Here is an 18987-nt window from a genome sequence, read left to right as displayed (position 1 = left end):
TATACCTTGATATATTGTTAAAAAAGGCCGCTTATTTAAAATTGCTAACCGCATATAAGGCAACATGGTTCAATGAGTATTTTAATAATTAACTGAATATAATATATGAACACCCATGTATTTAAAAAGTTCAATATAATACTAAAATTAAATTTTATATCCCTGTTCTACCGCCCACTTTGTTTACTGGTATTCAATAATATCAAAAATTTTTAATTAACTGATTTAATTTTATGAAACTAATGTTTATTTTCAACAGTTTAGGCAACGTTATGTACATTAATGTGATTTATATTATCTAAACATACATAAAATAGTAATTAGTTTTAATGGTTTTCATATCCATGTAAAAGACAGTGTATTCCAAAACAATGTATTCGTTGTGTGCGTAGTCATGGTTGGGACAATAAAATCAATGCCAGCGCTTCCAGTAAAAAATTTTGGCGATAAGGAGGATGTTATGTCTAATTTGCAATTCTTTACATGTTAATGTTATAGAAAATATCAAATTAAAATTATTGAAAAACACTAATTAATTAAACTTAATGCATTAAAAATTATAAAAATAAGAAATCAAATTGCACAAATATTATTTTTCAAATGTAAATTATATTTAATTATTTATTTAAATTTGTGAGACAATAATATTAAATTTTCAATGTAAGTCATAAATGTAATCCATACAATTATATATGCATCCATACAATTCTATAATTAAAGTAGTTTATCGTTACCATGTAAACGCCACCAATAAAACTCACGCACTTGTGGAGTAGATGAGACGTTCCTATTCATTTTTGATATTTTAAATTGAGCGCCTCAAGCTTTTACAAACAGTCAGGTATGGGCGACTTATACATAAAATTATTTTATACTTTTTGGTACAATAAAAGCTTGTCCCTTAACAAGTATTCTTAAATCAGTATTGTAAAAGTATGGAAAGATTTATAAAATTACCGGAAAAGTACAAGAATTTTCACGAACGACATAGCTGACATTCTCAATATGTTTTTGTTAATTTGCCAATCAATTGTATTGCGAAAAGTCTGTTTAAGTTCAAACTCTATATGAAATTGGATTTATTTGTTACTAGCTGTACCCAGGTCTGACAAGAGAAGGGAAAACATCAGGCCCGTCGAGCTAAAAACACTCTTCATTAAATTACCTTTCAAACGAAACCAAAAAAATCAAAATCGGTTCATCCGTTTAGGCGCTACGATGCCACAGACAGAGAAGCAGAGATACACAGACAGACACACACACATACCGGTCAAATTTATAACACATCTTTTTTTAGATCGGATGTTAAAAAACAAGTGATTTGACTAATTATTTCTAAAAAGGAAAATTACAAAATTTTTGAATATTTTTGATCAATATTAAGCAACAAAGTAATCTTATGAATTTTTCTGTAGACGCTTAGCTTTCGTAATAAAAAAAATGCAATATTCAATTTTAAGAAAAATGAGTTATTTTTTTCAATCCCTGAGATAATTCGCTTAGCTAACGCAGCTCCTGCGCTACGAATTATCTCAATAATCCGATAACCCTTCCCTCAAATTTTTAGAATTATATTTAAACGTATTTAAACTACATATAAAAAAATCAAGCATTTTACTAAAAGTTGCTACTCTGTTCGTACTTCCTTAAAAAAATTAATAAATATAAATAATGTATTCATTTTTCAATATTTTGTATATATCTTTTCAGTTCAGGCAATATGTATTATACTTCAGTAGTAATAATTGCAGTATTTAAAGAATAAAACAATCACTTTAAAGTTTAAACAATGCAATAACAATCACTAAACTGTACTAAACATTGCCTAAATCAAACAAAATAGTATCACACTATAATAAATATTTAGAACAATTGAAATATTATTCAGATGAACTAAAATAGGTGAATAATAATATTATTGGGTAGGGTCAGATGTGGTATTTGTTAGTAGTTTCAGAACGGTAGGAAATTTTTAATTTTTATTTATAAGTAATTAATTTTCTAATAAAAATAGCAAAAATTCAGAAATTATTCTTCGATAACCGGAGCCCGGAGGCTCTACATAAAAGAACATTACATGGGGTTAATTCTAGATAACAAAAAAGTAAAAAAGATTTTATTAGAGATGTTTTTTAAATTTTCCCGGTGAAATGAAGGGAGGTAGTAATGGGAAGTTTTCCATGGGCATCACTAAGGCGGTTTCCATGTACATCACTAAGAGGGAGCAAATCAGGACAACTACAGTACAGTTGTACAGGAGGGAATAAATACAGATAAATATTTGTATTTACAATTTAAAATATGAATTCATTGATACAAAATCACTGAAGTTAAATAAACAAAATCATTACTTCTATGAAAGAGATTGATTTTAGTTTAAAGTCATGCATTTTATTGATGGAAAATAAAATTGTACTTAGTTGGAAGATATAATCGTGTAAATAAAACGAATAAAAAGAAAATTTCTATACGTTTGCTTTAAACATAGAATTTGGTTACTAAGAACACATACATGTCATGTCTAGTTCATGTGCGGTTGAGTCAACTACATGAAAATTGTTGTTACCAATTTACAGAGAGTTTGAAATTAACTTATTGATCATTTTTATAATACATAACATTTTTTTATACATATGTAACAATCATCGGTTGCCCAGTTGGGACAGCGATAGACTTAAGACACTAAAACATTAGTACTCCATAGGTCACTGGTTTATGTCCGACTCGAAGATATCTAGTTTTTTTTATATAAACCTAATAAACCTGCTCATGTGGTTGTGTCAATCACATCACTATTTTGTTATAATATTTATAAGTGTTAGAACCAATCAAAAAAAGATTGTTTAAAACTATGTTGCATTTCAAAACAACAATATTTGAAATATGTTAGACAGTATATTACTCATGCGTTTGTGTCAACTTCACCACTCAATCCACCATTTGCCATATTTGATCTCGCGATGAGGTTCCGATAACCTCATATCGGTTGGTATTAAGAATTTTCTTTCAGTGTGGTAGACACAGGAATAACCCGCCTGGCCCTAGTCTCCTATAAAATACGAATTGATTTTTAAAAATAAAAAGAGAAGTGTTTTTCAATTCAAGACTACAGCACTACACTACAATGTAGGTACATCGAACATATTGTAAATAAAACTTATTACGTAAATCAATTTTGATGTAAACAACACATTTTGATGGATCGTTTCCAATAATTCACATGAAAAAACTTTTTTTTATTTTTTATATATAAAATATATGATGGTAGAGTAAAATATGTATTTATTAATAATATATCTTGTATGAATTGAGTATTATTCAAACAATAATAATCAAAATCAATGAATCGATACATACGTTCATCAACAAATATAATTGATCGACTGTTAAGTAGGTGTTTTTTTTTTTTTTTTGTAAGGAGTTTGTACCGAAAAACAAACATTAAAATGGTTTGATCAGAAGAAAAACTTAAGGATGTATGAGCATGGTAGTGGGGGTACAAATTTAAAAATAGATATTTTCAATTTTGATGATAAATTTATATTATAACTTGACGATATAAGACGAAAAGTAAGAATAAAATTTTTCGATATCTGGCTTAATTTTCGAAATATCGAAAATTGAAAATTTTGTTTAATTATTTAGCTTTCGATATTTCGAAAAGCAAGACACATATCGAAAAATTTTATTCTTATTTTTCGTCTACATTCATGAAGTTATATCAAAATTCATCATCAAAGTTGAAAATAAGATAGAAATAATTTCAACCCTTAATCTACCCTGCTCTTACATCCCTTATATGGACGGTGACACTTAGTTTTTTTCTTTTCTAATTCATTGCTAATATGTTTACTTTCTATTAAAAAGTTTTTTTTTAAATTTGTTTTCATTCATTCCAAATGAAAATTATCAAAAACTTCCAAAATATGTCGTTTTTTGAGATTCCTCCATAAGAGCCAATGTATTTTATATCGATTTTTAATGACTTTTTTCTTAAAAATTTGCACGGATACCTAAGCTGAAATTTTAGCCACATATTCTTTGAGTAAAAGACTACCTACAAACAAATTTTGAGCCTTTAAATCAAACATTGTTGTCATGCTCATACATCCTTAAAGAATAAGCTTGATTTTGTTAAGGTGATTGTAAACCTACAGTATTGTAAGAAAGTTTTGGTTTATTACAGGGTACATACATATAAACAAAATGCATCTTTTGTAGTGAAGTAATGAGTTATTTTTTGGTTTTACAATACCACACAACTAGAAAAATATATAATATATTGTGTGCAAGTGATGCTTATAAATTTGATAATATAGATATCGCTCTTCAATCATCAATAAACTTACTATAGTCGTCTCTGTTCATCAAATGATGGATCTTCGATGAAGATCCTTATATATCAACCTTATATTTATATGGTACTATAATAAAAATCTCAAATCCAAGGGAATCGGTACATTTTTTAGGTTGATAATCCGTTTTTCATCATTAACCAGCACGATAAGCTTTAAAATGAGGGATAAATCATGGGATTTCATGAAATAATAAGGAAGATATCACCAAGTGACAAAAAAAACAGGCTAGATAAATAATATTTAACTAGCTCGATCCGTACGGAATTTCGCTTTCGTAGTTACCGTAACCTGTGGATACCATGTAGCCGTGAGTAAAAACAATGAACAACAAATTTCATAGAAAACTGATGAACAAAAGTGGAAATGAATTCAATCATGATTCAATGTCCTTGTAAAAAATCACTACTACCTCATTATCGAAAAAATATTAACTTAACCGTTGCATCAGAATAATTTTATTTATTACACCAACGCCGTTAAAATTGAAAATATTAAAAAGTGACGTCATACAATTGCGTTAACTGTCAAATCCGACGTAACCTTATACAATGTCGATTTATCGATAAATAACTTTACAGTAAAACCTGTTTAGTACAACACAACATTTGAATGAAGCTGTTAGCCATTTTTTAGCAGAATATGTAAAATTTGAAAAAAGACCCAAGACCCTCGATCTCACTTTTTACGTCTTGAGTACGCTGTAAAAATTTCGTCTCGATATCTTTTTTCGTTTTTGAGTTATCGTGTCCACAGACGGACGGACGGAAAACCGGAAATAGACTAATTAGGTGATTCTATGAACACCTATAGCCAAATTTTATGCGTAGCATCAATATTTTTAAGCGTTACAAACTTGGGACTAAACTTTCAGTGTGGGTCTTTTAACAATTAACTTAGTCAATTATTTATCTTCACTTGTTTCGTAATATTTTTGCGTTTCAAACGATAGATAATATTATAAAAAGACTATTTTCAAAATAAAAAAGCCTTGAGCTTTAGAACACTGTCAGAAGTGGTGTGTACCAGAATATATATTTATATTTTTTTGTAAGTGTAAATAACTTACAATATTTGACATCATAAAGTATCTGAACGTTGATGTACTTAAAAAATACACACCTCTAAAAAGACCCACACACTCTAACAATACTGACACACAGACAGACTGACAGACGTAAATATTCGAATAAATAATTCTGTACTGAATACGAAACGCAACGCATCAAATCAACCAACGATCGACGAATTTCATATTAAAAAACATATCTGTTTGTTTTTATGGTTATTGTGCACAAGAATATCTAAAGACGAGACATGATAAACCTGTTGAAAAATCAACAAAACAATTTTTTTTAGCATAAATGGAAAGATCATTTATATAAGTTTGATAATAATTTAAATTTTGGCAAGCTTTTATTTAGTTTCACCTGTCCCGTTGTGTGTCTGTAATCAAATTTGATCAACTTCTCGGTTTCCGATCGAGCTGAAATTTTGCTTGCACATTAAGTTTGGATGACAATTCATGGAAAGGTTGTGGCGTCCTGATTTTCTCATCGCTTCCACCATATTTGATATACATACATTTTTTTTAATCTTAAAATTAAAAATATTAATAAAAAATACTTTATAAGGGACAAGCATTTATTGTACTAAAAAGTAAAAAATAAATTTAGCTGTGAGTTGCTCATACTCTCGACTACTTGTACTCTAGGCATGTTGAGTAGATGAGGCCTTCCGATTCATTTTTGATATTTTAAATTGAACGCCTCAAGCTTTTACAAATAGTCGGGTATCAATGACTCATAGATATAAATTTGTTTCTACTTTTTAGTACAATAAAAGCTTGTCGCTTAAAAAGTATTTTTTATTCAAATTTTTTTTTTTTTAATTAGACAGTGTACAGAGGATATTCAATAAAATTGTATATAAATGTATTGAAAGTATTTTGTAATTTCGACGGTTCTCTATAGAAATATTTCTTAATCCGAATTGTATGAAGGCTTATCCGTGTGTTTTGGGTTCAATATCTTATAAACTTTTTATGTAAACATTTTTCTATAAATGTTGAATTTGAATGCATGTATAAATGGGGCTCCGATTTTATTAACTTTTGTAAAACAAATAAGGACTTAAGGTAGTTGTCTTGCTATGGGCATATTGACAGAAAATTCTAAATTTGTGTATACTTATTAGGAATATAATAATACATTAACCAAAAACATTTGAAGTCGATTGATCGTCTCTAACACGAGTTAAATACAATTAATGTTCGGATAATTAACATGGAGAGCATAGGAAAAGTTGCGTTTTGTTGTGTTTTTAACAAGTTTTTTAATTCAAGAAAAAAACTAGATTTAAGATATTTTCAAAAAACTAACATTCATAAATTTGTGCATGTGACTTTAATTAAATTATTGACCGATTCATTCTTGAGATATAGTTACTCAAAGTTATTTAAATTTTTTGTATAACAGAAACAATTATATTTAGAGTATCAGTAGTGTAAGAGAGATGTCTATTATATACAGAATTACAGATGTTTATTATTATGCTATTATCATACAGAATACGTGATAAATGAACAGTTGAGTTAAAAGCATGTTAAAATTAATACTTATTTGAGTGTGCTAAGCATATCTATACGTACATACCACTGCTGTATGATGTAGTACACTATTTTTATAATATTGTACAAAGACAAATACCTTAATGGCGTATTATATATAAATGAGACCTTAAACTCTTTTTATGAATCATGATAACGTAAAAAGCTTCATTTTGGAAAGAAGCCAAGGCAATTTTTGATAAAAGACTTGATTTTTTTTTATATATGAAGTTGGACTTTTTTTTTAGAGGGGCTTGTCAACTTATTTAAATAATTAATGACTTAAAAAGTAGGCGTATTTAACATTAGTCTCATGAGAAAACGGTAGATGGATGATATGTTTTCATAGATTTCTCCAAAACTAGTCGGTGGAAATTTAAAAAAACAAAAAAAAGTTATCAAAAAAAAACCCGTTGTGCCCGACTAATTAAGGATGTATGAGCACGGTAGTAGAGACACAAATTTAAAAAATATATATTTTCAATTTTAATTGTGAATTATGTTATAATTTGACAATAAAAGACGAAAAGAAAGAATAAAATTTTTCGATATCTAGAGTAATTTGCAAAATATTGAAAATTGAAAATTTTGTGTAATTATTTAGCTTTCGATATTTCGAAAACCAAGGCAGATATCGAAAAATTTTATTCTTATTTTTCGTCTACATTCATGAAGTTATAACAAAATTCCTCATCAAAGTTAAAAATAAGGTACAAATTATTTCAAGCACAAGTCTAAACTTGCCTTGGCGGTCGTACTACCTTAATTGCTTCAAGTTTAAGTTAAAATATTTTGGTCTTATGAATGAGTCCACATGCATGGACATACGTTTTTCACTTGAGAAAAATAAATATCAACAACAAAATTTATCAGGCATTCAAAATTCGTGATAAGTTTTTAAAGTGGATTTGATAAATTTTTAAATGCGTAAAACTTGAAATTGTATCATAAATTTTGAACAATTTTTACGACATAATTTGAAGAGATTATAATTATCTTCAAAATGAGATTAGAACCTTGTCGATCATCAAATGGATTAATTTAGTGTAAAAAATTAAAAAGTTGGAAAATCCGTATCATAAAAATAAGCTTTTATAAAATGCTAGATAGAAAAATCGGAAATATCAAAAAATTGTAAAAATTTGTTTATAAATTTGTTTAAGATTTTTCATGAAGATCAATTAAATCTCGCAAAATCCCAACCTCATAAGATTAGTTCGGGGTCCTTTAAGGATAAGTCGAGTTTTCTCTTAGAAAATTCAATAAAATATAAAACTAATCACCTTGAATAAAACTTTTCAAGTACAATATTAAAATACCTTTCAATCATAAATATTTTTTAGACGCGTTCTTAATCAACAATATTTATTTTCATACTATGTATATGAAATATATATCAAGGTATACTAATTTTAGACCCAAGTTTGTAACGCTTAGAAATATTGATGATACGAACAAAATTTTGGTAATACATATTACCGTCCGTAAATACGATAACTCAAAAACGAAAAAAGATATCAAGCTGAAATCCTAGCGTGTTCAGGACGTGCGTGAATTTGAGTTCGTAAATGAGCAACTCAGGTTAATTTGATCTTGGGTCCGTAAGGATAAAAAAATTCGTTATAAAAAAATAAACAACTTTTGTTTATGTAGTATATAATTTTGACCGTCTTTTCGGTTTTCTTAGGCCAAAATTAGTCTGGAAAATGATTTTCATCAAAATCAGAAACAAAAAATTGTTTTCGAATTTTTCGATTTTTTCTAAGGGGTATACCTTAAAAAAATCCCAAAATTTCGAAAAAAATTTAGTATTTCAGATTTAAGTAAAAATCCATTTCTAAGTCAAGTTTACCCTTAAAAAATCGAAAATATCGCTAAAAAACTGATTAGAGCCCTAATTTTCAAAATATTAGGTCTAATTGATAGGAAAATTTATAACCACGGATCCGGACTCATTATTAAGACCATATCATTAAAACTAAAAGTTTGTCATTAATTTTAACGATATTTTCGGTTTTCTCAGGTCAAAATTAGTCTGGAAAATGATTTTTATCAAAATCAGAAACAAGAAATTTTTTTCGAATTTTCGATTTTTTTCTAAGTATACCTAAGGGGTATTTTGTATATCGGATTTAGGTGAAAATCCATTTCCATGTTAAGTTTACCTCCAAAAAAATCGAAAATCTCGCTAAAAAAGTGATTAGAGCCCTAATTTTCAAAATATTCGATCTAATTGATAGGAAAAATTTATAACCACGGATCCGGACTTATTGATACACAATAATAGACATAAACACCTATATTCAACACTTTTTATACGGGGTATTTTAACAATTAACTCAGTCAATTATTTGTTTTTCCTTGTTTATGCAAATAAAATGATTTGAGCGTTTGTGAATCATCTGCACTTATTTAAAAAATTCGTGAAGGTATGTGTATTGTTTACGAGATAAAAACAAAATCTCTTTATCAATATTAATAAATAAAAAAAAAGTATTAATTGTATCTAATATTTTCTGTAATTAATAATTAAATACTATTAAATTAATAATAAAACTTGAGACGGAAGAGAATCGCGTAACCTTCATACTCGATATCAAATTTCAAAATATTTATATTTAGTTTCACATAATAAGTAACTTGAGATTTTAGATAGACAAATTATTAGTACAGACAATAGAGAATTTGATTTCAAAAATTATGTGACAAAAATGAAAATTTTGTTTTAGGTACTTAGGTTAGGAATGGGTGAGGTTATATTGACTGTCCACGAAGGACACACTTAAATCTATAGAGCCCATTGTGATACCATATATGTGTTTTACCACTATTCCGCTGAAAATTTCATTTATCAGCTCCTCAATTTCAAAGGCTCAATGCATCTGCTTCATGCATATACCATGCACTACACAAGCCCATCACAACTATTAATTAAATTAATTTTGTTGCGACGGCGAGAATCGAACCCGCTACCCAAAGCATACCGTGCACGGAATTCGTTACGCCTTGACCAAATGAGCTAATAGGGCGACTTTAAATGATCCTTTTTCATGAAGTGTCAAGAAAAATTGAAAAATGAAAAACTAACAAACAAAAAATCAATTAATAAGCTTGCTTTAACTAAAAAAGTTTCATACGAAAGTTGTATATGACGTAATTCTGCACATTTTCATTATTTATTTGACTTGAAGGCATTAAAAATTTCGGAGATATACCTATTTAGCCATAAATTCTATTAGATATACAGGGTGTCACATAAGTACCGCACGCTTTTGTTTGTATCAGGTAGAAAATAAAATTCTAAGCCGAAAAGTCCTCTTTCATTTTTTGATCCGATGCACGGATAGTTAGGTATTAATGAAAATAGACAGCCAATCAAAAACATTGTGCAAATCTGTATTGGTCCCAATTGTTTATTTATATCTTGATTCTTTCCTAAAAGGTAAGGAAACATGGTCCAATTTTTAAAAGATCATGATATTTTTTATCATAATTTAAAAATATTGTATGAAATTGATTTTATCAAATTTTTAATTATGATCACTACATATTATAAAACAAAGTCGCCTTTTCTGTCCCTATGTCCCTATGTCCCCTTGTACGCTTAAATCTTTGAAACTACGCAACGGATTTTGATGCGGTTTTTTTTAATAGATAGAGTGATTCAAGAGGAAGGTATTTATGTATAATACATCCATATTATAGTAGAGTAAGGGGTTGAAATAGGGGTTGAAAGAGATATGCTTCAAAAACTAAAAAAGTTGTGCATCGATTAAGCTCAAATATTGACACGATATACAACCAGCTTCAAAGATCTATTGTTTTCATCTACTTTTAACCTTCGGAGGGTAGAAAGGTGTAGCGAGAAAGTGGGAAGGAATTATCGATTATTTACAAATATACCTAAGTGGGGTATCAAATAAAAGAGCATGACGTGTACATTACAAAACTGTTATCCCACGCAAGGAAATGTAGAGGGAGGGGTGCAAGTGGGGATGTTGCCCAGTAAAGCGGGTAGTTCACAGCTAGTAGTTTTATAAAAATGTAGGCATTATTCGTTAAAATATTAAAACTTTATCTGATTTTTTGTGCACTTTTATTTTTTATATTTAATCGCGAAATAAAATCCTTAAAAACGAAAGCTGCTAGTAATTACTGTAAAACCTCACATATAAAAAATATGGCAGTGAAATTATTAATAATATTTTAAGTATATCGACAACTGATCTGAAGTGGGATAAAGAGGTATAAGAATTAATCTTAATTAACATTAACAAATATTTCACCGTCGCACGACTAACTTGCGTGTAGTTATGTGCGAGGTTCTTTGAATAGAATTTTTCTCTAAGGTCATTCTAAAATTTTTACATAATTTGTATACAAAAATCAAAATTTTTAAACACAATCTAACTTCCTTCCTTTAAAATTTAAAGAATGATACTCTTTCTGTAACTCCGTCAATTGTTTGCTTTCACTTGTTTTACAATCACTTTTTTCGGAGACTTGTATGATAGTCACACGAGTTTTCACAGCAATATTTTTCATGCTTGAAGATAATATATTAGATTTCAACATTTCATTTATAAAGGGGAGTAAAAGGGAAATAATAATTGCAAGGTTAATGAATGGAATTAAACAATGATTAAACAATTTTCTTCATGCATAATATTCTCTCGTTGTCAATTACATTACAAAAATATTTTCATATAAATTACATAATTTATATCGAGTCTGATGTCAATGCAAGGTCAATTAATTATTTAACAATTGCATAAGATTTTTGATAAGAAAATGGTTGGAAAATTTTGAAATTCCAATCAATTCTGCTTGAGACAAAATATTCTAAATTTGAATTTCATTTCTGGTTATATTTGGCACAAATATGTTAAAGATAGCACAGTACTGCCGTACGTCCTTAAATGTGCTGGCGTAACAAATGAATGTAAACCTGGTATGGGTACCGGGACACAGGGACATTCCAGGGTTGTTTTTTACAACAGTTTTCCAAACTTTATGAAAACCATCAATTATGACCAAATTTAAGATCAAAAACTACCAACGATTAGTTTGACCCTACTTGCTTTCTTTTTACGCCAAGAAGAAATTTTGCATCACTTCGTGAAAAAACGTAAATCACTTAGAAACCGAATTTATCTTTAAAATCTTACATGTGATTGCAAGATAGTCGATACCAATTTTATTGTCTACAAAAATATCTTTCAAGTGGAGTAGTTTAATCTGAGTTATTCAAATATAAAAAAAAAAAATAATAACAATGAATGAAAAAACAGTAGGAGGGAAGGGTCTTTCAATAAAAATGATACTTTTTAAAATTTAAATAAAACTAAAAACTTTTTCTACGTATCAATATACACGGTGTTCTGTTATTGACTGCAGATCGTCGGCCTACAGAATAAGCTCATAAAGACGATGGAAAAAGTTATTTACCAATTTTGGATCTGAGCCCTAATTTAGGCACTACAGGTATGACAAAAATTGATAAATTTGTTCATTCACTGAATATTATTCGATAATCAGCAGCCAATGATAATTATGAGATATTAGTAAACTTCATTTAATATTATTCAACTAAAGAAGGGATATCAACTGATTTCATTCGATTATATTATTTTGAAAAACATTTAAAAAAATTATTTCATTGGTTTTTGTCAAATCCCTACTTTTCATATTTTTATTATATTTTTGCAAGAAAACATTAGATGGTTAGTAAAAAAAACAAATTACGTCATAAAAGGCGTGTCTTTAATTTAACGGTTTCCACTTAAAATAAAATAAATAAATAGAGGTTTCCATGTAAATTTTTAAAGTTACACCCCCTACCCCTAACAGGGTTTAAGGAGTAGGTGGCATTTTTAGTATTGTTGGATACATTTTCGAAAAATATATGAGATGGGCGTTTTTTTTTAATTTTTATTTATTTAAAATTCTTTGAAATAATAGTGTGGTACGGGTGGTCTGGGACACCCGGTATAAGTTTAATATTATTTTTAGACCACTTAATAAATTTATCAGATTCATGTATGAGTGTATTCTTATATTAAATGAATATAATCAGTCAATCAGTAATTTTTTATCCTAGATTAATAAATTAATCTTTTAATTATGATTTCTAATTAATAATTTAATTATTTCATCAAAATTCTTTTTAATTACTTATATAGATTGACGCAACTATTTAATATGTAAATAGCTCTAAATTAATCACTTCTATGCGTATGAAAATTTGTATAAAAAAAACTTACTCGAACAAATTTCAGGACTTTCGTCAGAAAAATCGTCACAATCGTTTTCTTTGTCACAAACCCATTTGTTGGGTATACATTTTCCGTTGTTACATCGGAATTGGATTATTGAACATACTGTCCCTGTAAAAGAAATAAAAAAATTAGTACATCTTGTATTAATAAAATTTTTATTTAAATAAGGGGTAAAATTTCGCCCACGCTCTAAAAATGACCGGACTAGAAAAAATATTAAAATTTAGTTTTGCTCATTATGTAATTTGTATATCATATCTGTAATAAAATTGCCTATAAATACAAAAAAATTAAAATACTAAGAAAAAATATTAAAATTTAGTTTTGCTCATTATGTAATTTGTATATCATATCTGTAATAAAATTGCCTATAAAAACAAAAAAATTAAAATACTCTTGATATTTGTTTTCGTTATCTCTAATCTCTTTTTAGCCACAGAATTCCGCACACTGCGGATTTCCGCAAGGCACGATTTAGTTAAGGGAATGAAACTTCCAAAAACGTATAAATATAAAAAAATTGTTTTTTTTGAGACTTCCTAATTGTTTTAGGTTTGTAAGTTTGGAAAGTTCTATCAACTCAAAAATATTTTCGATATGAACTTTTCCAAAAATTTCTCTTTTATTTTGAATTTTTTTTTTTTTGAAATCTTATTTTTTTTAATTTTTTTACCATAGAGCAAAAACAGATTAAGCTCTCGAAATTACGACCAACTGGGCCGAATATTATTCGTTTGAAAAGTCCTATATCGGCTCAAAAATATTTTCGATAAGAACTTTTTCAAAAACTAGAATTTAATACAGTCCGAGACTAGCCTCAAAAACGTCAATATTATTGAACCACGATATTGAACAAGATATCGTTCGTCAGAGGAATGTATTAAAACAATAATATTTATAAAAAGAATACTGAGAATAATAAGACAATCATTTTACATTATTGAGTCAATATTGATCAATAATATTGACAGTCTGAAAAGTATATTGAAACAATAATATTGAAGAAAAATAAAACTATTTAATTTTTATTGAAGATCTCGACATGTATTTGGCGGAGCCGCGGAAGTATGGCTGCCCCTATGCACCTCTCTTTTTTTTCAGCGAATTCTGTCTCTGTTAATGATTCGTGTGAGGGTATCCGACGTAACCGTATTTAGGTCAATATCGCTACCGTATAGTCTAAGTGTGTCCCACCTCAGAGCAGCCACTCTAATCTAACCTAACCAAAAATAAATTAATTTCATCAGCTCCCGACTTTCTGATTTATCTCGCTACTTCCTGGAGTTGGCAACCCTAATAATAACAATTTAACATTATGGAGTAAATTCTAAGTGAAAATCGATCGATTATGTAAAGTAAATCCATCAGGAAAATTATCTCTTTTCAGATAACAACAGAGGAAATGCAATGAAAAATTTTTACTTTTTATCAGAGAAACATTGTTGGAAATGTCAATACAGTTATATTATTTTATGATTGGTGATAATTGTGAAAAACTCAAATATTGAAATAAGAAAAATTATGTAAATTTTTCATATTACTTTAATAAACATAAAAAAAAAATTCCTTTGTTGAAAATTTTCATATATCTATTTTTATTATTTATAATATAATAATTATAAATATAATCTTATCAATTGTCTCCAATAAAATCGCAAGGACGCTTCGCGCGTCTGTTCGTCCAACTGTCATTTACGTACCAATCAATTTACCATACAATTAAAGCACAGTTTTATTTTTATACAAAGTATAAAGAATTTAAGGTACTTCTATCGACAAGCGACCAAAAGTATTTATGCACGAAAAATTCCAAATATGTGGTTTTCAATGACATCAAGCTGTAAAAAAAATTTTAGGCCCATTGACCGTTTCTGTTAGTTGCTATAAATTTTTTAAGTTGTCGATAATATCGCGCCAAAATTGGTCTCTGAAGTACGTGGTGACCAGGGTAAACACCATCCCGGGATATTTTCAGGAAATTCGTTATCGGTCCACGGTAAATCGATCCAAACTAGTTACAGAATCGGGCACGAAGCCCGGAGTACCCAGAGGGATCAATTCTGTCACGATATTCGTCCTCAGCGATCCCAAAAACCTCCGCGTAACAAGTTCGGAACGATTATATAACGAATTTTCCGAAAATATCCCGTTTAGGGATATACCGTTTACCCTCGGCACCGGGTACCTCACGAGTCCGATTCTCAAAAACTCCCGTTTAACAAGTTTGGAACGATTTTCATCATCGATAAACGATTTGTGAACTTATGATATTTCAAAAAAAAAAAAACATTTTTGTTTGAGGCATTTTTTCGTAGACATCATTGTATAACCGTGAGGGTGCAAATTTCAGCAAAACCGTGCCGACATAAATGTGTGTTGTTTTAATCTTTTCTAATTTATTAAAAATAAAGCAATTCAACATTGTCTATCCAAGGTATTTATACAATTAACTCAATCAATTGCTTATTTTCACTTATTTATAAATAAATTTAGTATATCTCCTAATTTCTTCGTTTATCAAAATAATATTTATTTAAAAAAAGAAGTAATATTGATAGTAAATGGGATGTGAGTTTTATCCCCATTCCGGAATGTTATAAGATACAAATCCAATTTCCTTAATTTAAATGATAGTTCCTGGTGAGAAAGGAAATATGATTATCGAAAGTATATAAAAACTTTAAATGTAATCTTACAAAGTATTTTAATAATTGTGACATGTTTCAATCACTATTTAACCGTTTATACTGTCAAAATGAAATTTTACATATGTAAAGCATTTTCCCATAAATTAAGAAAATATTTCCCGAAATAAATTAGGAAATTTTAAAATTTGCTAATTAGCAAAATTGTTTTTAGAAAAAAATATATAATTCTGTTTAAAAATACACAAAATTTCAACCTTAAAAATATGCAAAATTTTAAACTGACATATTTTCAAAACAAGTACAAAATAACAAAAATAATAAACAAAATTTTGTATTCATTTTTAACTGTTAAAAATTTTTTTAATTTTCAAATTATTAAGTTTCGAAATGTAATTTTTAAAATTTCAAACTGAAATCTACAATTTTCCTAAGATAAAGGAAAATGGCCTCAAATATATATACAAATTTCATGGTTTATTGAACGCAATTTGAAATTTTTAAGAAATTGTTATATTTCTGTAAGAAAATTTCCGAAATTTCAATTTGAAACCTACAATTTCAATCATTGATATATTTCATTACCAAAAAAATGTGTTTTACAAGCAATAAAAAGTTTTTGTTATTTACATTACAGTCATTTTTACTAAATATTATTTTGAAAAATTTCTGTCATGAAATTTGCAAAATTTCAATCTGAAACCTTACAATTTCAAAGAATTGCAAATATTTCTTTACAAAAAAGGAAATATTCAGTAAAAAATAATAATAATAAGTAATAAGTAATGAAATTTACTTATAAACCATATTTTTTGCAAAATTTCAGCCATAAAATTTTCGAAATTTCAATCTGAAACCTACAATTTCAAACAATTGCATATATTTCTTTACGAAAAAAGGAAATATATATTTAAAAATAGTTAAAATATTAAATGGTAATGAAATTAACTAATAGAACAATATTTTTTGCATAATTTCTGTCAAGAAATGTTCGAAATTTCAATCTGAAACCTACAATTTCACACCATAACAAATATTTCCTTAGAAGAAAAGGAAATATATATTAAAAAATAAACAATTTTTGTTTTTATTAAATGATAATGAAATTGACTACTAAAACAATATTTTTTGCATAATTTCAGTCATGAAATTTTCGAAATTTCAATCTGAAACCTACAATTTCAAACAATTGCATATATTTCTCTACGAAAAAAGGAAATGTATTAAAAAATAATAAACAATTTTTGTTTATATTAAATGGTAATGAAATTTACTGATAAACAATATTTTTTGCATAATTTCTGTCATGAAATTTCCGAAATTTCAATCTGAAACCTACAATTTCAAACAATAGCATATATTTCTTTACGAAAAAGGAAATATATTTAAAAATAATACACAATTTTTGTTTATATTAAATGGTAATGAAATTTACTGATAAACAATGTTTTTGGAATAATTTCTGTCATGAAATTTTCGAAATTTCAATCTGAAACCTACAATTTCACACAATTGCAAATATTTCCTTACGAGAAACGGAAATATATATTTAAAAATAATAAACAAATTTTGTTTTTAATTAAATGGTAATGAAATTTACTGATAAACAATATTTTTTGCATAATTTCTGTCATGAAATTAACAAAATTTCAAATTGAAACTTTCAATTTCAATATCAAAACTAAAATAATATACGAAATGTCAAAATATCAAAAAGAACGGGAGTGTCACGCCAATATACGAGATGTATTATTTAATGTCAGACCACGGACACAAAACTAAAATTAGCCGATTTATTCAAATTCAAAAAAACACTTTAAATAAATTCAATATTTATATAAAATTTTGAATTAATTTATATTAATTATTCAATGAAACAAGTTTTTAATTCAAAATTATGTAAAAAAAAAAACATATTTTTCAATAATACTCTGTTTATTTGTATTTCCAAATGTTTCTATCTCAAACAAAATGCTTTTTTTTTTCGCCTATTCAAATACGAGATTTTTCTCGAGATATTTAAATTGATTAATTAAAACCAAACCCAAATTTATGCCTCTCTAAATTGTTTTTAAAAGCTTACATTATGTAAACAAAATAATTAAACATTAATAAGTCAAATTGATCGCAATTGACTCAGTAAGGACAATTAATTGAATATAATTTACCTCGAAATAATTCTGAAGCGTTTACTGTTGAAATACTATACAAACAAATAACTAACAGGCCACCTAAAAATTTAGTCCACTTCATGGTACTTAAATTCGATATCATTTAGAAAACACAACAAAACATAGAATTAGTTTTTTTTTCTTTTGAGACGTTTCAATTATTTTTTTTTTAAAACACTGCACTGCAAAGAAATTTTAAAAAAAATTTTGTAAACACAAACTCAACTTAGTAAAAAATACATTTTCGAAAATTTAGTTACAGTTTTTTCTATGTGATCTTTTTTAATATAGAAAAAATGCTTATAGCTCCACCTTAAGAAAAAATAGTAACTCCGCTCGGTTTTATCTACCTTGTGTACACGATATATTTAACACAAGTATTGTCAGCGTTGTCGTTCTACCCCGATGTTTTAGTAACTGTTCTCAGTTCCCAAATCATTCGATGTACTATGTATTCCCACGCCAAATGTAAACGCACTGAGAATATACTACATCGAAAGCGGATTAAAAACAGAGAACGAAATATGAAATAACATATGGATTCGATTTATCTTTCTTGCTTTTAGGGGGTCATTTGATATCGTATCACGAAGAAGGATGACGATACAACGTCATCAAATAGTAATAACTTTGGAACTGTGTAAATAGTGTGCGAGAAAGAGAGAGCTAACGAACAAGGCCGGAATCATTTGAAAATCATATGATATACATATTGGAATTTGTAGGTTTATACCAGGAGCGTATCTTCTGGACATGACTGTTAATATAAAGAACATAAAAACAGTACTTAAATTACATAAATTGTCCATTCACACGAAAGAAATATTTAAAAGAACCCCACACTCCAGCATCAAACAAAATTTTCATCAATAATTTCGAAAAACGCGTATAGTTTTCAATATGAAATTTTAGCATTCCAACGTTTTAGCA

General features: G+C 27.7%; 1 protein-coding gene across 4 annotated transcripts in view; it reads right to left on the bottom strand.

Moving 5' to 3' along the window:
- LOC123302075 (very low-density lipoprotein receptor-like) overlaps nucleotides 1-18276 on the bottom strand; it is a 79447-nt gene extending 61171 nt beyond the window's left edge. For 2 of the 4 annotated variants that reach the window (XM_044884855.1, XM_044884856.1), the window contains exons 1-2: nucleotides 18055-18273; nucleotides 13227-13349 (exon numbers count right to left, since the gene is read on the bottom strand). In XM_044884855.1, coding sequence (XP_044740790.1) covers nucleotides 13227-13349; nucleotides 18055-18160 — 229 coding nt within the window. In that variant the 5' untranslated portion in view covers nucleotides 18161-18273. Of the gene's footprint in view, nucleotides 1-13226; nucleotides 13350-18054 lie in introns of all 4 variants that reach the window. The other 2 variants (XM_044884853.1, XM_044884854.1) reach the window with 2 other exon arrangements.
- Between the last annotated feature and the right edge of the window lie 711 nt (nucleotides 18277-18987).

Source organism: Chrysoperla carnea, chromosome X (genome assembly GCF_905475395.1).
Source record: "Chrysoperla carnea chromosome X, inChrCarn1.1, whole genome shotgun sequence".
Classification (NCBI taxonomy): Eukaryota; Metazoa; Arthropoda; class Insecta; order Neuroptera; family Chrysopidae; genus Chrysoperla; species Chrysoperla carnea.
The sequence above is the reverse complement of the archived record's forward strand: the minus strand, read 5'-3'. Positions and strand labels throughout refer to the sequence as shown.